This window comes from Eubalaena glacialis, chromosome 18, assembly GCF_028564815.1.
Source record: "Eubalaena glacialis isolate mEubGla1 chromosome 18, mEubGla1.1.hap2.+ XY, whole genome shotgun sequence".
NCBI lineage: Eukaryota > Metazoa > Chordata > Mammalia > Artiodactyla > Balaenidae > Eubalaena > Eubalaena glacialis.
The window spans coordinates 68,062,532-68,084,435 of NC_083733.1; the positions used below are offsets into that span (position 1 = coordinate 68,062,532).

Below are 21,904 nucleotides of genomic sequence, written 5' to 3' on the forward strand. Positions count from 1 at the left end.
TCATGATTAACCATTGCCCTATACTCCAGCTACTGCACATGCCCTAGTTCAGTACACTTTCCAAATGTAATCACTGTCATGAGAAATCCCAGTACCTAAAGGAGACAGGAGATTTTTAATATGCTGGTACTTCATGTCAAAAGAACATAGAAAAGCTCCTGGACCCTGACAGGGGAACTTGCAAAAGATAAGTCGGGGGTAGGGACATAAATGATCCAATCCAGCACTATAAACTCTTGAATTCTTTCAAGTCCTTACATATTATGCCATGTAAATTCTAACCCTCAAAATGACATCTCCAAAAAAGTGTCCTAGATTTTTGATAGTATAATAAAGGATATTAAATATTTCTGGATGACGTGAATCTCCTCCCTGTCTGCATTTCAAACTATAGGTCATTTTAAATCCAAGAAAGCAATAATGGTGGGACTAGAAAAGCAGACTCAAGAGTTTTGTCACAGATTTATGGCAGAGAATGAGTAGGGAGGTTTCTTAAGGTTTGAGAAAGTCAAAGTTTTCTAAGATGCTTGAATCTTTCGTGATAGCCCCATTCCAGTTACATGGATTCAAATCTTTCCCAACACTTCACTTTCATTTAAGAGAAGTGGCGAGGTTGGGAATTCAGTATCATAGCTCAGCAAACACCTGGATCTACTGTTGCACTTGGCTTTCAGGATTTGCCAGCCCCGTGGTTAGAAGCAGTTAAGACTCCCAACACAATCATAGAAAGATCTGACTTCAATGCTTTTCTTAATGTCAGAATTTCAAGTGGCCTTTCACTTTTAATTATCTAATTTCATTGTAAACAAGCATCACACTTACTTTTGGAGCTAGCATTGCTGCCTTTAGTTTTTGGTAAGAGCTATCCAGCCCCTCGTGTGCAGTGGGCTTATGATCCTGCTACATCATGAGTATCCTTTCCTAACACAACACAGGATTACAAGTTTCTCTTTTAACCTATCTCTTTCAATCAGCCCTTAATATTCTGCTTCTCTGTAGTCTGAGAATCATCCTCTAGTACCAATTTCTATATGAGAATAAAAGATGACTCCAACTTAGAGGTTAAATATTGAAAGGATACCAGAGACCTTGAAGATTTAAAGAACTGAACAAAACTAGGATGTGAGGATGCAAGAATCATTTTAATGGATCAGACAGGTAGAAATGCAGAAATCTTTAGGTTGCTGCCAAAGGTTGACTCAATTCCACCTATTTGCAGTCCAGGAGTGATGTTCCATATCTTTATAATAGCTGTTACAACAAGTGGCCCAACCAATCAAAATGAATATTGACTAAAAGAAAACATCCCTTATGGCCCATACATAAAGCCTAATATTTGCCCCATGTCTCCGGTCAAAATACAAAGAATGAAAAACCTGACTGGCTTCATTAGTGCCATGTGTGACTGGCAGTCCAACAGAACAATACAGAATGAAGGCAAAGTGCCAACAAAGAGCTAGGAAAAGCATGTGTTAAAGACAAAAACAGATTTCAACATATATACTGAAAAAAAAATACACACACACATATACACGCACACATATATATTCAATATTAATTTTGACTCTATGACTACAAGATTATTTTACACATAAAGTTCGGCAAATCACATATTGCATTTAATATATTGTGGACAGACAATACTCCATAGGAGCATATGTAGAGCTTAATCTCTGCTAACTGAACAATACTGTATTGAATAATCACAATTTAATCAATCTGCTTGGCAGGATACTGAAATCCTATTTGTTGTACTTAAAAAGATTTTGCAATAAACATTATTTATATCTATATATTTATTCCATTGGGATGAAACTCCTAGATCTAGAATTACTGTTTCAAAAGGAATGCATATTTATAGTGTGGATAGGTCATGCCATATTGCCACCCCAAACAGGAGGAGACAAATCTACACTGGTAATGCTGAACAACCTCCTGTTTTCCCACAATGATAACTAGTATGGGAAATTAACTGCAGTTTAGATTTTAATCCATCTGCGAGTCAAGAAGATTCGTTTTAAATCTGTAATTTTCTGAGCAACGAGGTTAAGAACCTAACAAATTTTCTTTATTCGAGTTCTTCCACTGTGACACGCCTGTTGGTAAGCACTGCCTAGTTCCCCGACTGCTTTGTGTCATAGCACTCTGTTCTTAAACGACATATTTTTTCATATGTGTTGTGTATTTTCTGCCAGCTGTCTCTTACATCTTTTTTGACACCTTTCACCATATCGAAGTTTATTTAAATCTTTGTACAGGCCAGCTTACTCTCTTCATGTCTTCCAGGGCTCCATGCCCTACTCAGTAAAGCCTTCCTGCTTTCTGTGTTTGCCTCTAACATATTATTTCATAATTAGAGCCGATAAATACAACTGTATTATATTTCTCTGTAAGGTCTAGGTATGCTTCGCTTTTTGGAGAGTGGATAATCAATTGTTACAACATCATTTCCCCAATAATGAAACACTAATCTTATTATATACCAAAACATTTTTTCAACGATTCTTTTTTTTTTTTTGGCCTCACCACGCGGCATGGGGGATGTTAGCTCCCCCAGCAGGGATCGAACCCACACCCCCTGCAGTGGAAGCACAGAATCCTAACCACTGGACCGCCAGGGAAGTCCCACCAAAACATTTTTTAAATGTCCTGCTATGTTTGACAAATCATCCTTCCTTGTGTGGTTTTCAACTAAAACTGTCAGAGCAAACACATCCTACTGGGGACTCTGTTGGGAGTGACAATTTACAAACATTTTAACAGTATTACTTCATCTAGAAAAACATAGTATTTCTCTTTTTATTGACATTTCCTATTGTTCAACAGTTTAATAACATTCTTTCACCTCTATTCATAAGTTGCTTTATAGTTTTTCTTGTTTTTGATGGAAGAGTTGTATTACCCTCATAGAAATAATTAGAAACTTCTGTGTATTTTTCTCTGCACTGGAGCAGGAGTCCACAAGCTTTCTCTGCACAAGGAGAGATAGTAAATATTTGAAGTTTTGCAGGCAATACTGTCTCTGCTGCAGCTACTCAGGTCTGCTATTGTAGAGTGAAAGCAGCCCTAAGCAGTATGTAAACAAATGAGCATGGCTGTGAGCCAATAAGACTTTATTTACGGACACTGAAATTTAAATTTCATATAGTTTTCATGTTGTCTTAAGCTATTACTCTTTTCACTTGTTCCTCCATTAAAATAATTTTTTTAAATGAATTTATTTATTTATGGCTGTGTTGGGTCTTCGTTTCTGTGCGAGGGCTTTCTCTAGTTGCGGCAAGTGGGGGCCACTCTTCATCGCGGTGCGCGGGCCTCTCACTATCGCAGCCTCTCTTGTTGCAGAGCACAGGCTCCAGACGCGCAGGCTCAGTAATTGTGGCTCACGGGCCTAGTTGCTCCGCAGCATGTGGGATCTTCCCAGACCAGGGCTCGAACCCGTGTCCCCTGCATTGGCAGGCTCTCAACCACTGTGCCACAAGGGAAGCCCTAAAATAATTTCTAAAAATCAGATCACGGGCCATACAAAACAGTCAGTGAGGCTCTGGCCACGAGTCATAGTCAAGGTTAGTGGTTCTTTGAAAGTTTAATGGAATTCACGCATAAGCCCAGGTGACTTTAAATGATCAAATCTTGCCAAATTTTCTAATTCTTGAGTAACATGTCAGAAGGTTTAACTGTACGCAGGTGAACCTTGTCTTTTCCTCTGATTGTTTCAGTTCTTTTCTTCCAGGTGGTCTCCTCACCCATGTTCTCTACACACTTTCTAAGACTGTTGTCAGATGTAATTTTCTCACCAACAAGGTCACAGCACCTTACACTTTATGCAGATAAATGAGAAGCCATAATACTAACTCAACATTATGGAATCAAGTTTTAAACCAGAACAGGCAAAGCCTCACTATCTTGAAACGCCTGTTCCTGATCTAATATCCGGCTTCTCTTAGCTTCATTCTATGCATCATTTTCAGTCAGAGTTGCCTATGGTAACTTTTCAATGTCTGAAAACAACGTTTTTAAAAGAGCTAACATTACTGAATGCTTAGTATGGACCAGCCATTGTGCTACACACATCTTATGCATTAACCAATATGAAGGATCTCAACATAAGTGTTTACATGAGGAGTAAATGAATTCTATTTTCACTTAAAACAAAAATCTTCATGTTCTAACTGCAACAACGTGAAAAACAAACTTGTACAGGACAAGAACAGAATAGAAAGAAGAGAGAGAACAGGTTTTAAACTGCTGGAGAGGTCTATCTGAGTCACAATGTCTCTGGACTAGAGTGATGGGAGTGAGGATGGATTCCAGAGAAACTTGGGTAACAGATCCACAGGATTTGATGTAGCAGGTAAAGAGGGGCATGCAGGTGACTCTCCAGTGTGGATTCTCTGATGTGCAAAGTGTGTGCTCTGCCTGAAGACCTTTCTGCTTCTCTTATGGTTGTGGGGTCTCTCTCCCGTGTGCACTCTTTTGTGCTGATTGAGGTGTCCGATTTGGATGAAGGTTTTCCTGCATTCCTTGCATTCATACGGTTTCTTTCCAGAGTGAATCCTCTGATGGACGCTAAGGGACTGCCGATGGCTGAAGGCTTTGCCACACGCGCTACATTCGTAAGGTTTCTCCCCAGTGTGACTTCTGCGATGACAGATGAGGGACGACTTTGTCTTGAAGGCCTTCCCACATTCAATACATTCATAAGGCCTTTGGCCAGTGTGAAGCCTCTGGTGCTGAGTGCAGGAGGAGTTGTCGCCAAAGGCCTTCCCACATTCCATGCACTTATAGGGTTTCTCTCCCGTGTGAACTCGCTGGTGTTGAATAAGGTGTGTAGTCTGGCTGAAGGCCTTCCCACATTCCTTACACTCGTAGGGTTTCTCTCCTGTGTGAGTTTTCTGATGCTGCGCCAGGTGAGCCTTCTGGGTGAAAGCTTTGCTGCAGACCTTACAAGCGTATGGCTTCTCTCCGGTATGAATTCTCTGATGGGTGGCCAGCTGGGAACTGATGCTGAAGGACTTACCACATTCCCCACATTCGAAGGGCTTCTCGCCAGTATGAATCCTCAGATGGCTAGCAAGGTGTATATTCTGCCTAAAGGCTTTCCCACATTCTTTACATTTAAAAGGCTTCTCTCCAGAATGCACCCTTTGGTGCTGAGTGAGCGAGGCATGATGGCTAAAGGCTTTTCTACACACGTCACATTCGTATGGTTTCTCTCCTGTGTGAATTCTCTGATGGACAGTCAGGGATGAGCCATACCTAAAGGCTTTGTCACACACATCACATTTGTAGGGCTTCTCTCCAGTATGAATTCTCCTGTGCTGATTGAGTCCGATGTGATCACTGAAGGCTTTCCCACAGTCGATGCAGTCAAAGGGTTTCTCCCCAGTGTGATAATACCTCCAGTGACGGATAAGGGATGTGTTCTGTATGAAGGCTTTCCCACATTCCATACATTCGTAGGGCTTCTTGCCGGTGTGACACCTCTGATGTCGGGCAAAGGATGAGCCATCACTGAAGGCCTTTCCACATTCCCTACATTTATAGGGCTTCTCTCCAGTATGAATTCTCTGATGCACGGTGAGGGATGAGCTCTGGGTAAAGGTTTTCTTACATTCATTACATTTGAAAAGTTTTTTTCCTGCATAGATTCCTGCATGTTTTATTACCACTGAACTTGGGGGGAAAGTTTTCTTAACTGAATCACAGCGGTGAACTCTCTCTTCTGAAATGTCCAAGTGGAACCATCTTCCAGATTTGTTATATGGACACTCTCTTTCCTTAGAGAGGATTTTGTTGTGAGTGACTGCCTCCTGCCTGAATTGTGTCTTCTGACCTGCCAGCTTCCTTTCAAACAGACCCTCAGAATCCCAGCTTCCTCTGAAAGTGGAACTCTCTAGGTTAGTGTTTGAAGTTCTGTCTGTTACCACTTCAGCAAATGAATCCTGCTTTGGTAATAACTCCTGGGTCTCATGTATAGACTGCTGGCCTGAAAGATATCAAGAAAATAAACAAGAAACAAACATTTCTTTTATTATAGGCTGGGAAAAAAGGAATCTACTAAAAGGAAAACTGTGAAGAAACTCACTAATTGGTGAATTAAACCCTAATTAAACCACATAAATTGTGCACCTCTAAAACATGTGAAAATGCAGTCTACAATGTATGTAAGACGACCCCAGACTGGGTTCATACGGGAACCCAAGAGAGGTGAATAGAAAAAAAGTTAAATGTATGTGGAATCAGTCACTCATCAGAAGCATCAGGAGTCGGAAAAATGTTCTGCAATCACATCACCTAAAAATACAGTCTATGACACTCATTCTCTTCACCCTTTCTCACCCCTGGCTATGCAGCTTTGATGCCAGGGCAGTCATCATGTCACCAAAGTTGTTCCAAGAAGCACACCAAACACAAAAGGACAGTGTATTCTATAACGTTAAGAGGCCTGAAAGCCCAATCACTCCCCTACAACCAGAAATGGTGTTTCTGTCAACCGTATCTTATTTGACTGATTTCAACAGAACCTACGGTGCCAACTGATGGCTAAAGTTCAGCGGTCACACAGAAATCATTTTTACACTGACCTGCTTCCTTCTGCAAGCCTGACAAAATCCTCACTTCTTCTCTGGCCATTTAGTAATGGAATTTCTCATTCTGGAGAGACTGTTTTTATAAAAATAGTGAGTGCTGATATTATATTTAATTACATCATACAACCACTGATCAGGTATATAGCTTACCTCAGACTACAAGCTTGCAGGGAGGAATGATTATGTCTGAAATCCCTTTGCTAAATCACTTAGCATGTACCAAAAACTTGTGCGAGTAGAGCTATATCACAATAAATGTACAGAGATGAAAGTGGTGTTGGGGAGAGAGATGATGCAGAGAGTCAGATGTTTGGGAAAAGATGATCTTTAAAAAAGGAAAATAGGGCTTCCCTGGTGGCGCAGTGGTTGAGAATCTGCCTGCCAATGCAGGGGACACGGGTTCGAGCCCTGGTCTGGGAAGATCCCACATGCCACGGAGCAACTGGGCCCGTGAGCCACGACTACTGAGCCTGCGCGTCTAGAGCCTGAGCTCTGCAACAAGAGAGGCCGCAATGATGAGAGGCCCGCGCACCGCGATGAAGAGTGCCCCCGCTTGCCGCAACTAGAGAAAGCCCTCGCACAGAAACGAAGACCCAACACAGCCATAAATAAATAAATAAATAAATAAATAAATTTTAAAAGGAAAATAAAGTATTTTTTTTAAATGGCATCTAAACACTGAAAGCTTTCCTTCTTAGGTCAATAACAAGACAAAGATACCTGGGAAGTTCCAGCCAGAGCAATTAGAAATAGAAATAAAAGCCATCCAAATTAGAAAGGAAAAAAAAAACTGTACTTGCTGATGATATCATCCCATATATAGAAAACCCTAAACAATCCACAAGAAAGGTATTAGAGCTAATACATCAAGTCATCAAAACTGCAGTATACAAGATCAACACACAAAAATCAGCTGTATTTCCATACACTAGGAATGAACAATCTGAAAAGGAAATTATGAAAATAATTCCATGAAAAATAGCAGTGAAGGAATAAATTATTGAGGAATAAAGTTACCTTAAAGGGTGCAAGACTGTACACTGAAAACTACAAACATTGCTTAATAAAATTAAGAGCTAGATAAATGGAAAGACATCCTGTGTTCATGGACAGGAAGACTTAATAATATATTCATGGAGAGAAACAAGGAAGAATTAAATAAGCAACAGAAACAAGACCAAACAAATTTGTTGTACAGTACAAATGGGAGTAATATTCTATTAACAAAAACAAAAAACCATGAATGAAACAAAAATCAAAGCTAAAGCTTCTATAAATGAAGCTACCACACAATCTAAAATACTGGATAGCAAGAAACACCACATGCAACCTTTCAAGCCACAGGAAATTGGGGGAAAAAATATCACATTTATAAAACAGGATTTACATTCATGCTATACACAGGCAAGGAAATATGACCCAGCAGAAATGTAGGCAATGGGCATGAAGACATCACTAACAGAGTATAAACCCTGAATGGATTTAAACACATGTATTCCCAACCTCACAAGTAGTCTGCAAAATAAAAATTAAACAAAACTCAATTTTCACCCCACAGCTTGGAAAACATAAAAAAAAACCTGAAATACTATTAGTGAAGATGTATGGAAACAGGTATTCTCATATATTGTTTACCAATGGTATTATAGCCTGTTATTATGTTCATGAAACTTAAAAAACATGTCTACTTTGATCATGCAAAAAGATATGAACAAACTGGACCACCGTTTATTACAGGTGAAAACTGGAAAAAACCTAAAGGTTCAAATATCCTCAACAGTAAATTAGTTAAGTAAATTATGGTATTTCCATATATTGTAATACTAGACAGCCACTTAGATGAAGTTTCTGTCTACTTTCTAAGGATACAAATAGACGGAGAAATCATAAAAGTAGTAATATATTAGACTAAAAAATTTTTTAAAATTTTATGTACAATTTAAAAAATTCTAGTGAAAAGAAAAATAATTACCATATGTGAAAGATAGTTTGAGATAATACATTAAAAAATTAATGTTTACATTAAGAAAAAACCCACTGGGACTGGACTGGCAGTGCAGTGGTTAAGACTCTGCACTTCCACTGCAGGAGGCACGGGTTTGATCCCTGGTTGGGGAACTAAGATGCCACATGCTGTGCAGCACAGCCAAAAAAAAAAAAAAAACCCAAAAAACAAAAAAATAGGGACTTCCCTGGTGGTCCAGTAGTAAAGAATCCACCTTCCAATGCAGGGCACGTGGGTTTGAACCCTGGTCAGGGAACTAAGATCCCACACGCTGCGGAGTCATAACTACTGGGCCTGTGCACCTCAACTAGAGAGCCCGTGTGCTGCAAACTGCAGAGCCCACACGCTCTGGAGCCCGTGCGCCACAGTTAGAGAGAGAAAACCCAGACACCACAACTAGAGAGAAGCCTGTGCGCCGCAATGAAAGATCCTGCATGCCACAACTAAGACCGGACACAGGCAAATATTAAAAAAAAAAATCAAAAACAAAAAAAATTTAAGACACAAATAGAGAAATGGATATAAATGAGGGACATTTTACAAAAGGATAAAGACAATAACAAAATTTGGGGAAAGTATTCAACTCATTTTCATAATATAAAAATAACTTTAGGCTATAATCTTTCACCAAATAATAAGCTAAACATTTTCACCAAACTACCCAATGCTATGATGATGCAATTAAACCCATACATCTAGTCATCTGGTCATTGCTAGTCACTAGAACAGAAAACTCTCAGAGCCCAGCAGATTTTCACTTCCAGGGATACAGGCATCCCCAAAATGTACAGCCTTCACTAACATAAAGGTGCCTATTATAAGTATATTTTTAACACCAAGAAATGTGACGCAACCTAATTGAGCAGTGGCACACAGAACGTGGAACTCACGTGAAAACATCAGTACGCAGGACGGAATGCAAACTCTATTTCTACCACGTAAAACAACATATGTGTTCATCAGGGCTTGAAGGGCCTAAAGTTGTCTTGTTAACATATTGTGATTACGGGTTATGATTTTCTATTCCTTTCCCAGACAGGTGACAGGATTACACTTTCTGAAAACCATTACTTTCAAAAGAAGTTTCTTTTCCTTCCTTGTGTATCGAAGAAATGGCCCTCCGCCCACGTCTTCTTGCAATCCGTCTGCCCACCCTCTCCAACCCAGACAAGGATTCTCTGGGGGGAACCCTCTCCTTTGCCTCTGTAAGGCCATGATGGGAACTTCACAAGCTCTGGTTTATGCAAGTCATCCATGCACATGTCATCCCCTCCATGGGAGTAAATATTTGATGGCTGAGGACAGAGGTGTAAATTCCCTCGTTCTCCAATCGCCTGCCAACGTCAAGCCGAGTGGCTCCCTCCTTCAATTTGTGGTTCTTACAGGAATGGATGCATCACGAAGTGAGTGGCCATCTGACCACGAACATCAGACCTTTGGAAGACAGCTCCAGAAACCCTCGGGGTCTGGAAGAGATCATTTAAGGAACCAAGTGGCTGATCCATGTCTGAGTGGCCAAGGACAGGAGCAGAGCTACAGGGAGGAGTTATCCACCAAGAGAAGGTGGGATGGGGGGCAAGGCGGAGGGGAGGAAGGAGGAGGAGGGGGAGAGGGGCAGGAGGGGGAGGGGAGGAGGAGGAGAGAACAGTGTAATTTTGAAAGCTCGGATCTCAATCTTCTTTCCAGACCCGAGGACGTGGTGGGTTTTCTCTGTACGTTAGGGAGCACCTGGCCTCTTTGGTGAGAACTACACTCTGGCTTGCAGTGGCGTTTCCACCCCAGGCCTCCCGCGCTCACCTGGGGACGGGCCTCTTGCCAGCTCTCCTTTCACCACCCAGGGTTCCTTCCCAAGGTCCAGCAAAGAGACCAAGTCTGGCTCAGACACACAACGTCCTGCACATGGGAAAAGACAGGGGTTTCAGTCACACCCTTGGCATTCTTAAATGGACAACCAATTCCTTGGCTTTGAAGGAAGAGTGCTTTATTACAGGAAGGACCAGGAAGGAAAGTGAAGAGTATTTTAAGGATATTGAAGATGATGCTTCAAGTATGACAAAGATATTAACTTTCAACTCTACAAACGTCACACTCTTAAGAATTGCGAGTAAATATTCAACCCAATGCTTTGGAAGACAACCCCGCCACACCACTCCCTCCCAAACACACACACAATTCAAAACTGAGGAACGAAAATGGGGGCTCCTGAAGATTCAGATTTGGGAGAGGAACGTCCTTACCTACTGCCCCCATACTGTGGTCCTCCCACACGACGTTCTTACGGAAACTCTTCCGAGTTGGGCCTGGCTGCTGGGAGACGTCTACAGCCATGTTCGTGATGGTTACCAAGCCCTGAAATGGTACAAACACGTTTTTCATCAAACCGTGCTCGTGAACCCACGATGGCTCTGCGGGGTGGGCTGCATCCACATGCTGTGAGAGGCACTCTGTACCAAGAATTCTCACTAGGTTCTGAGTGATCCTGGTCACATGCTGACTGAGTTAGTTATGTCGTATATATTTAGGGGGAAAGAAAAGAAAAATAGGGGAAACTGTTTGTGCCATGGAGAATCTATAATTTCTTGGAGGAGAATAAAGGTACAGAGGGTATGGATTTTCTCAAGTTCACTGGAGGCTTCCTGACATTCAACACACGTTGTTCAATTAAGTCTGCAGAGGGTTTTTCTCTCATATGAAATCTCTGATGAAAAGGAAGGGTTGAGATCCTATTCAAAGTTTTCTCACATCCATTACAAGTCGAACATTTCTGATTTAAACAGACTTGTTTACGACTTGCTGTGACCCAGCGTCCCCCCTTGTGTGTATCAAGACTGCAGGTACTCTCTCTTCTGGGGGGACACTGTCGGTAAGCAGCCCTGGATTCCAACGGAAACTTCTCCCACACTTCCTGCAGACAAGATCGCTTTCCTAAGGAAGGGTTTCTTTGTGAAGGACACAAGGAAGCTCCTGGGAGTCATCAGCGTTGCCTCTGTAAGTGCCTTACTAGGAATCTCGCCAAGTCTACCTCGTGCAACTTATCAGTAAGCATGTCTCCCCCTCCACTTACACCCTGACTCACCAGATGCCTCTCCAACACAGCACCGTAACCCCCGTCTTCCCCTAGAACGGAGCACTCCAGACTGTAGGTTGTGGGCCTCTCCATTAGCACCGCCTGGGATGACTTTTCTTCATAGAAGTTCTTCTCTGAAGATAACTCCTTGGTCTCTGGCAGAGCCCGTGAGTCTAAAAGATATTTTTAAGAAGGTAAATATCTCTTTGATTACATACTAGTATGAAGAAATCTTTCAAAATGTAATCAGATGGGAAAAAATCCTCAAAAAAAGTATACTGTTTCGAAAGCTGTTTTATATGACCAACTGGCCTTCCATTCACAAATTTGCGTAGCTTTAATCCTAAAGGACACAATGTGAGTTTTCACATCTAAATGTTGACCAAGTAGTGCACGTTATGGTTTTAGCAGGAGACTGGAGAAAGAGATTGAAGTGCAGGAGGTGAGAGAGCTCATAGAGATTTAAATCTAAGATAAGATGTGGCCAAAATAGACAAAGAGGGGGCAGAGCCTATTGAAGGAAATGCTATATGATCCTTATCTCAGCGCTATTATGGAAGTCTCACTTTGACTCTTTCTCCATTTTATTTAGCAAAAATTTCTTCTTCTTTTTTTTTTTTTTTTGATTACAATGCTAACTAACCAATGATCACATCCTGGCCTTAAAAGTACAAGTCTTCAAAATCAACTACAGTCTCAGCAAGAGAGGAAGGGTCAACAGAAGGGGAAAAAACAGTTCTGTCTCAGAAAACTAGCTCAGAGAATATGATTTAGTATCATGATAAATGGAAAACTTTCCCCCAAAACGCCATTCCAGTTCTCCTGGGCCATACGATGACCCATGTGAGTCGTCACAGTTTGTAAACTGTCCTGTTGACACAAACTTTTCCGCCGAAGTACGGTTTGAACAAAGAGGTCTTACAAGATTCTCAATTCTTTAGAAACGGTAGTCATTTCCTATTACAGGTACCTCCAAAAGAAATCTGTAATTCTGATTCCTTGTCTTACTTGGTTAACTTGCTATTCCAGAAATAGTGTTGTGGTTGAAATCTCTGTACTCCCAAGTGGTATAAATATGATGTATCTGCATCACAACATCTGCAAGAACATTCCATCAAATCAGAATCAGCATCCTTTCCTTCTGAGAGCCAGTCGCCCACCTGTGTGCAGCCTGTTTGCACGGGGGAAGTCCGCCTGGACCCCAGGCGGATCACGGCCCAAAACAAATCCCCTCCTGAACTACCAATCTCTTTCTTCTTGTTCTCGCCTTTCTGCTCAAGGCTCTACTCTTGTGCCTTGTTTCCCTGGCTTGAAACTGGGAATGACTTTTTTCTTCCTCTTAGGTACCTATTTACACGAATCATATGTAGGACAGCACTTTCTACTGCACTTATGTGTACAGAAATGTCTTATCGTCCCTACGGGATGGTTAGTTTTCTAATGGCTTAGGCTCATCTTCCCAGCCACCACCTGGTGGGCTCACTCAAAGCTGACGCGCAGTAACAATCAGTTAAAAGAAGTCTATAAATGAAAGTCATTTCATCAAAGAGAAATAAGATAGTAAAAACTACATCAGAATCAGCCGAAGATTTTTAAAGAAAGTGACGACTGTGTAAGTGTGAAAGGCAAAAGGGTAAGACGGGTGCTGGGAAAACATGAGATCCAGAGGAGAGGACAAGAGTTACAAGAGTTGTAACACAACTTCCCTGGTGGTCCAGGGGTTAGGACTCTGCCTTCCACTGCAGGGGGGCGCGGGTTCGATCCCTGGTTGGGGAACTAAGATCCCAGAGGCTGCGTGGCGTGGCCACAAAAACAAACAAACAAACAAGTTACACTTGGTGGGGGGGAAGCAGAGGTGGAGAGAAGAGATGGGGAGAAGGAGAATTTGCAAAGCCCAGGCCTTGATTTTCCCTCCAGGCCAGAGGCTCAAGTCTGCTGATGATCCCAGGTGTCTGAGGGCGCGGAGCTGCGACCGCCACGGCCTCACCCCACCTGGGTCTCCCACGCTCACCTGGACACCCGCCTCTTGTGAACGTTCTCTTCGCCGCCCAGGGCTCCTTCCTCTGTTCCAATGAGGAGATCATTTTGGGCTTAGAAACACAAAGTCCTAAATATGTAAGAAGAAACGGGACGTGGTCATGCTGTGGGTCTGTCCTTGGCTTGCAGGAAGAGGACGGCGCGGGGCGTGGCGGTGAGGAGGGAGGGAGGGGCCTTTACCCAGCGAGACCAGGCTCCCGTAGTTTTCCAGCATCACACTCCGGTACAGGCTCCTCTGAGCAGAGTCCAGCCACGCCCACTCTTCCGGGGAGAACTCCACAGCCACATCCCCGAATGTCACCAAGCTCTGCAACCACAAAGCCACATTCTTGCTGGACCAGTGCTCAGGCCCTGCCCCCCAAACGCACACGTCGAAGCCCTAACCCCCCGTACCCAGAAGGTGAATGTATTTGGAGACGGGGCCTTCAAAGAGGTGACTAAAAGTTCAAGGAAGTCACACGGTTGGGCCCTGATCCGATCTGACTGGTATTCCCGTAAGAGGAGGAAGAAATCAGGGACGGGTGAGCGCAGAGGGAGGACCATGTGACGACAGAGCGAGAGGGCGGCTGTCTGCCAGTCAACGAGAGAGGCCTCAGGGGAAACCAACTCCACTCACCCCTTGGTCTTAAACGTCTCTGTCCTCCAGAATGGTATACTGTTTGCTGTTTTAGCTGCCCAGCCTGTGGTGGTCTCCTTACGGCAGTCCTTGCAAGTTAATATAGGGGCCTAAGGGTTACCCCCTCTTCATTTTAGGTAGGAGATTATACATGTAAGGGAAAATACCCAGCGATGCGGAAATCTAGTTAATTACTGGACAGTGGGCCTCATTACATCGTAAACTTCAGAGAAAAGAGAAAAATAGAGAGCTTCTACCCTTGGAGAACTGGCAATTTTGTGCCGGTGACAGGAGGTACACACAAGAGAAATATGAGACATCAATTAGAAACAATAAATAACGGAGGCTAAACTGTTCCACGCACAATAGGTACCAGAGCATTTTTTACCACGAGGATAGTCAAGTGCCCTGGCTCAGCACAAGAATGGGGAAACAGGAAACACTGCTTTGGGAAAGATCCCCAGTGTTCTCATCACCTCCTGCAAGTAATGATAAATCCTTCTTTCTCCCGGGAAAAAAAAAAAAAAAGAATGGGGAAATAAACCTGGAGGTGAACATCACATGACTAAACCCCAAAGTGTGTTCTAAGGATTTCTATTTGCTTTTAGTGTTCACTACATGTTGAATGTTCATTTAAAACAAACAAACTAACCGAATTCTTTTTGTCTGAAATAAAGATGAGTGTATAATTAGAATGAAAAATATGATAAAGCTTTTCATTAATAAGATGCCTCTGAGAATCAAGGTGTATTGTACACCACAGGGAATACAGCCAACATTTTATAATAGTTATAAGTGGAGTATAACCTTTAAAAATTGTGAATCACTATGTTGTCAACTACAACCACAATTACAAAAAAAGAATCAAGGTGCCGTCTCAGAGGAGCGGGCGAATATCGCGGAGGCACTGCAAGCCCGCTTACGACTGGGTCTGCTGCTCATGCACTGCTGGTGGAATTTCATGTAGCATATTTTTATGATTTCAGTGTACAATGCTGATACATCCTAATGTATTTTGAACATTTATTCAATTCAAACTCTGACCCCCAGAATCTGAGGCTAACAGAAGGTATATTTAAATATCTGGCAGCCTTGGGATTTTCAAAGCATAGACTCAAATCAGGAAGCAAAAACGTCCAACTACCCCGAAGGCTGAATTCAGGACTCTGTCCACTCACCGGCTCTGAAACCTCGACTAGTTACTTAACCCCTCTATGCCTCAGCTGCCCATGTTTAAAAGGGAAACATCAACAAAACCAACCTCACAGACCGCGACGTGGGTTAAAAAGGATGGCACAAGCACGGCGCTCAGAATGTGAGGTGCCTTGTAAACGCCAAATGAACGTCCGCTGTGCTGACGCTGACCCATGGCTCAACCTTTCCATTTAAATTCTACCAGCAACGAAAGCCCCTTGGAGATTTGGTATCTGTTGAATAATATATAATACTATCACACGTTCTTTAACTTGCACCAACTTTGAAGATTTTTAACTGAACTGTGTAAAGGGTTCTGTGAGTGGTATTTTGCTTTGTGTGGAGATGGTGAAGTCCCGACGCAGGGCTCTCCTAAGCGGGAGAGGCCAAGGCCCCATAAAACACGGAAAACACCTGGTAATACTTGCGGGAAACAGCTGGGAACTGCTTAGTCAGCCTTGAGCAAAGACGTGCTCAAATGCAGGCCCGCTCACAGCAGCAAGTCCTCAAGTGAGCGCACCCAGCCTCGAAGGCAGAGGAACGGATTTGCTGGCTGAGTGACTGGCAGGGGCGCTTACCTCGCTAGGCAGGCTCGGCTCTTGTTCCCCGGGTTGTTCACCCTGATCTGTTATTGACCTGCATTTTGCACCAGCGGTTCCTTAAATGCCTTCAAGTTTTGAAAATTGCGCAAGACTCAGCAGTGGAAATCTTCAGGTATATGAAAACCCAAACATTTCGAAGCATGTGCTAAGTGACATAAGCCGGAGAGAAGGACAAACACTGCATGATCGATCTCACCTATATGTGGAATCTAAAATAGTCCCAACTCTTAGAAATAGAGAGTAGAATGGTGGCTTCCAGGGGCCAGTGGAGGGGGAAATGGGGAGGTGATGATCAAAGAGTACAAAGTTTCAGTAATGCAGGATGAGTAAGTTCTGGAGTTCTAATGTACAGCACAGTGCCTATAGCTAAAAAAACTGCACTGTATTCTTTTCTTTTTTGGCCACACCCCACGGCTTGTGGGATCTGAGTTCCCCAACCAGGGATTGAACCCGGGCCCTCAGCAGTGAAAGCACGGAGTCCTAACCACTGGACCAGCAGGGAATTCCCTGCACTGCATTCTTAAAGTCGGCCAAGAAGGTAGGTCTTATGCTAAGTGCTTTCACTGCCAAAAAAGTAAGAATACTAAAGAGGGAAGGGAGGAAACTTTGGGGACTGATATATAAGTCTATGGTCTTGATGGGGGTGCTGGTTTCATGAGTATATATTTATCCTCAAACTCAGCGAGTGGTACATATTAAAAATGTGCAGCTTTCTATGTGTCAATCTTGCCTCAACAAAGTGGTTTAAAAACAAACAAAACATTTCAATGCAGATTTTTTTTTTTTGGCAAACATTCTTAATTGCGTTCAAAGACATAGGTGCTGAGACAAAGGCTACTTTTCTAACCCAATTCTAAAAGATGGGTTTTGGGGACTTCCCTGGTGGTCCAGTGGGTAAGACTCCGTGCTCCCAACGCAGGGGCCCGGGTTCAATTCCACATGCATGCCACAACTAAGAGTTCGCATGCCGCAACAAAGATCCCACGTGCAGCAACTGAGACCTGGCACAGCATGAATGAATGAATGAATGAATGAATGATGGGTTTTTGCAGATTCCAATCTTACAATTCTAACTGCCTGCTCCTTGGCTGGGAAGTCTTGCACTTATTTTTTTCAGATATTCAAATAGCTTTCAGATATTCCTTACTAAATGGAACAAAATATATACATTACATGTAGTATATAAATTGTATACAAATTACAGTATCTTTTAAAATATCTTCACAGGATCTTTACAGTAACTTTATAAGTCTGTTGGAGTCAGAGAAAATGTTGCCTATTTTTCTAGCATTTGTTATTACTTTGTTATTGGTAAAACTGGAATTTGGGGGCCCTTAAAGAGAAGAATACAAGTTCAAATATTTTCTTATACTTGGCAACTGGGTTTTTTTGGTTTTGATTTTTCTTCTTAATAAGAAACATCCCCTTCCCCATCTCTCCAATCCCATGTTCCAGAGGGACCCCAAAGTAACAGTATGTGCATATCCTTTTAAGACATTTTCCCAGTTTATACAGATTGCTCCTTATATACAGAATCAATGACTTTTGTTAGCTCTTTGTCTGAATGTTTGTGTCCCCCTAAACTTCATATGTTGACATCCTAATGCCCTGTGCAATGGTATTTGGAGGTGGGGGCCTCTGGGAGGCCCACCCTCATGAATGGGATTAGTGTCCTTACAGATGAGGTCCCAGAGACCTCCCCAGCCCCTTCCACCATGTGAGGACACAGCGAGAATGTGCAGGTTCTGGTCTTATTCCTGTTGCCATCATACAGACGTGTAGACTTTCAAGTGGGTTTCACAGGGTCATACTACACCACAGAGGAAACATACAGGTACAGAATCTGTACTGATAATATGAAACTGATCTGGTGCTTTAACTCTCAATCATAATAAAGACGAGATAAACTTTAAAAACAAATAAAAAACAAAAAGCAACCTTATCCTTACAGAAAAATACTTTGTGTTAACATTTTACAGGAAAAAACGAGTAAAAAGTATTTTACAGGGGGACTTCTCTGGTGGTCCAGCGGTTAGGACTCCATGCTCCCAATGCAGGGGGCCCGGGTTCGAGCCCTGGTCGGGGAACTAGATCCCACGTGCCGCAATTAAAGATCACACACACCACAACAAAGACCCGGTGCAGTCAAACAAATGAATAAAAATTAAAACAATCTACAGTTTAAAAAACAACCAAAAAAAGTATTTTACAGGAAAAAAAAATGCATCAAAGGGGTTTTTTTTGGTTCAGTTCAATTCAGTTAATTTTTAAAATACACAAATGAAAAGTCTGTAATAATTTTTTTTGAGGTGGGTAAAGTTTACTTTTTTTTAAAGTAAAAAAGTAAAATCTAGAATTCTAGCTTTTGAGGCCCTACTGCTGTTCCATCCACATGTAATTTTTAAAGTATTTTGCTTTCATGTAAGTTTGATAAACTTTAATCCACAGGGAAAGAAAAACTTCTGGGAATATACTCATAGAAAGTAATCAGAGATAATGCACATTTTCAGGTATAAAAAGTATCATTGTAATGCTATATGAAATAGTGAAACATTGGCTCCAAGAGAACTTTAAGACTACATTCACACATTCATCCACCCCATATTTTCCGTATCAGGCGTTGGGGCAAAAGTATCCAAGATCCCTGCCTGTGTCAAATGTACTTTGTGGTACAAGAGAATCAGACAAGAGAAAACCAGATAAACTAAGTATATAGTATGTTGAAAAGTGCTAAGAGTCTTAAAAAGTAAAGCAAGGAAGAGGGGTGTGAGGAATTTGGGTGGGAGGCTCTGAAATTTTAGACACAGTGATCAGGAAAACGAGAAGGCAACTTCTGAGAAAGCAAAGTGAGTGATGGGGGAGTGTGGTAGCAAGTGTCAGAGGTCCAGGGGCCAGGTCACCCGGGGCCCTGTCAGTCACATTAAGGATCTGGCCTTCACTTGGGAAAGCCATCGGGGCGTCTGAGCAGAGAGTGACAGAAGAGACTCCTGGCTGCTGCCCTGGGAAGCGACCACGGGGAGCATGAGTAGAAGGGGCCAACGGTAAGATAACGAGGACCGAGGCGGTGGCGGCAGTGGTGATAACCGTCAGATTCTGGGTACAACATGAAAACAGTGCTGACAGGATTTGCAAATGGACCAAACGTGGGAGGTGAGGGCAAGAGAGGAGACAAGAATGACAGCGGAGCTTTTGGCCTGAATAACTCAGAGCATGAAACTGCCACAGAGACACAGACAACTGTCGGGGGGAACCCCAGGAACCTGGGTCTGGACGTGTTAGGTTTGCGTTACCTATTCGACACTCACGTGGAGGAGTCCAGTTGGATACAGAGGCCTGGAGCTCAGAGGAGAGCTTTGGGCTGGAAAGGTGGATTGGGAGAAGCCAGTGCTTGGCTGGTCTGTGCAGACAACAACGGGCTGACCTCCCCAAGGAAAGTGTTGCAGACAGACAAGAGAAGAGAGCCACGTACAGAGCCCAGAGGCACAGCGACAGCTGTAGGTCAGGAGGATGAGGAGGAAGCAGCAGTGAAAGCTGAGAAGTCAGGAAGGTGGGTGGGCCAGGGCGAGCTCTTTCAGGGGGTGGCAGTTACCTGTTTTTGTAAGTAAAATTTTTTTGGAACGCAACCCAACCCAATCACTTACATACTGTCTGTGGCTGCTTTAGCTCTAGAAGACAGAGGGAAGTAGCTGCAGCAGAGACCTCACAGCCTGCAAAGCCTAAAATATTTACTACCTGGCCCTTTACAGTGAAAGCCTGTCAACCCCTGAACTATTTCAAATGCCAACGGTCATCAAGTGCCAAAGATAATCAAGAAAGACGAAGAACTGAGCACTGCCTTTGGTAATGCGGGTGGAGATCACTGGTAATCTAGGCAGTCTGGGCAACGGGAACCCAGCTCATACGTTTATGAGCTGGCGATCACATATTTAGGAGACACAGCTGACAGAAACAAACAATTTATTAGCATTCTAAGAAGCAACGCAATCAAGTGAGGAAAGGACAGCCTTCCATATTGCACCAGGGCTGCCCTTTCCTCTTCTGTCTGCCAAACCTCTCCTCTCCCTTCAAAACAGGGGGCTCAGAAATCACCTCCTTACTCTTCCCCGACAGGCAGCTAGGAGCCAAGAGCTCCTCCCGCCCACTCTCGCAGTACCTGGTCCTAAAACTCACACTCAGAACCTTGTATGCTTCCGTGACTTTCCACCCACAGGCTGTGAGCTCCTTGGGAGCAGGGCCTGGGGCTTAGCCATCTGTCTCTCCAGGGGCTGGCACAAAGAGAATACCAAACACACCAGGTACAACACAAGGGGCTGTCCTGTTTGCGCTAAAGAGTACCTTTCTGCTCCGTCAGAGTCCCTCTGAGAAAAGCTGCACAAGGAGGGGCTGAATCGTTTCTTCAATGAAGAACGAACTCTGAGTGGGATGAAGAGGAAGCAGGGAGGGAGGCCCTGGGCTGTCCCTGTAGCCCCTCACTCACCAGAATGTGAGGAAATGGGAACCAGCTCCCCTGACAGGTCTCTTAGATTGAAAACTTTTAAAAGAAAATAAACATTAAGTCCTGAAAAGCAAGCTTGTATTTCAGAGAGGAGAGAGGAAATGCCAACTCACCTGGGAGGTGGCTTGCCGTTCAATTCCTGTCCCTGCCGCCTCCTGCTTGTGTCTCCTCACCTGGACGAAGGCCGTGTCCCTGGAAGGCAGAGCTGGGGGAAGAGAGAGAAGTAGCTACAGGCCAGATGTACACCACGCTCCCTTCCTGCTGAGTCTTAAACGACAGCTGTAAATCAGAAACGGATTCAACAAGTGCAGCGTCAAATGCTCGCGCATGTGTAGGATGGGACCAGTTTTGAAGGGTCACCTGGGATGTGGTCGCTACTCTACTAGGGGCTGTCACGAGTAGGGAGGGGGGGTTTCTTCTCTCTGGGAGCCCTGAAACAGGGAGGTGTTCGGTTAGAGTGATCCTGTACCGCGGACTGATGCTCTCGCGTTGAATTTCCAAGCCTTTGGATGCCCCCGTCCAACAGCCCCGGAGCCCAGGGACGCCATTCACCAGCACTTGGGCCCCGAGAGGGCTCCTGTCCCAGACCCCACCCTCCCCTCACCCTGAGAGGATGAATTCGTCCCCGTCCACCCGCCGGGCCACCTGTCACACTCACCTCTGTTCTCAGGCCCCGTGGTCGCCGCTCCCCGCTGGCCCCTGGATGTGAGGCCATTCCTCGCGCGCGGCCTTCCCCGGACAGGGCAAGGGAAAGCGACCGGGGTCCCCGCGCTCCGGCCGCGGCCCGCTCCGGGCTTTGTGCGGGGGAAGCCTTGCCGCGGCGGCGATCTCAGGCCGCGGGCCCGCGCGCTCGCCGCCCCCCGCATGTCACCACCGTGCGCGCACACGCCCCCGGGGTCGCGCAAACACACCCAGCCCGCCCGGGCACGCCGGGCACCCAGCGGGCCCCGCCCGGCCGGCCGCCGAGCCCGCCACCCTGCCTGGCCAGCTGGAACCCAGGTGGCGGGCCGCCGCCGGAAGTGGGCGTGTCCGTCAGCCGCGGCGCCCTCTGGGAAACGGAGTCCCGGCCGGCGTCCCGGCGGCGCCAAGAGGAGCGCGGGCGGGGAGGAGAGGGCCCGTTTGGGCCTACACAGCGTCCGTCGACTCGGCCCCAAGTCAGCGGCTCCTGGCCCTTCCGGACCGCGGCTGCCCAGGTGGTTGTCCACACAGGAACCGAGTCTGGCCGGAAGTACAGGCCGCGCCGCTAGACAGAACAGCGCCCCAAGGGCTTCTGGGAGTCGCTCCCGGCTTGGAGCGCG

At 44.4% G+C, this 21,904-nt stretch overlaps 1 protein-coding gene across 2 annotated transcripts; it reads right to left on the bottom strand.

Moving 5' to 3' along the window:
• Positions 1 to 1,139: 1,139 nt before the first annotated feature.
• ZFP28 (ZFP28 zinc finger protein) lies at positions 1,140 to 21,608 on the bottom strand. 2 transcript variants are annotated; one of them, XM_061173465.1, is made up of 8 exons: positions 21,265 to 21,608; positions 20,720 to 20,811; positions 13,880 to 14,006; positions 13,674 to 13,769; positions 11,672 to 11,835; positions 10,833 to 10,944; positions 10,393 to 10,488; positions 1,140 to 5,986 (listed from the first exon to the last, which is right to left on the bottom strand). In XM_061173465.1, exons 1-8 carry the CDS (start codon positions 21,470 to 21,472, stop codon positions 4,281 to 4,283), a joined length of 2,601 nt encoding a protein of 866 aa, XP_061029448.1. In that variant the 5' UTR covers positions 21,473 to 21,608; the 3' UTR covers positions 1,140 to 4,280. The 2 variants fall into 2 exon arrangements, with proteins under 2 accessions (XP_061029448.1, XP_061029449.1); XM_061173466.1 differs by lacking the exon at positions 1,140 to 5,986 and adding an exon at positions 8,569 to 10,061.
• Between the last annotated feature and the right edge of the window lie 296 nt (positions 21,609 to 21,904).

What these genes read in the sequence shown, in the direction of transcription:
- ZFP28 (XM_061173465.1), bottom strand. Translation starts at nt 21,472, where the DNA reads ATGCGGGGGGCGGCGAGCGCGCGGGCCCGCGGCCTGAGATCGCCGCCG. An exon ending in AACGGCAAGCCACCTCCCAG is followed by an intron (nt 14,007 to 20,719) that starts GTGAGTTGGCAT and finishes TTGTGGTTGCAG; the next exon opens with AGCTTGGTGACATTCGGGGA. An exon ending in CGGGAGCCTGGTCTCGCTGG is followed by an intron (nt 13,770 to 13,879) that starts GTAAAGGCCCCT and finishes TTACATATTTAG; the next exon opens with GACTTTGTGTTTCTAAGCCC.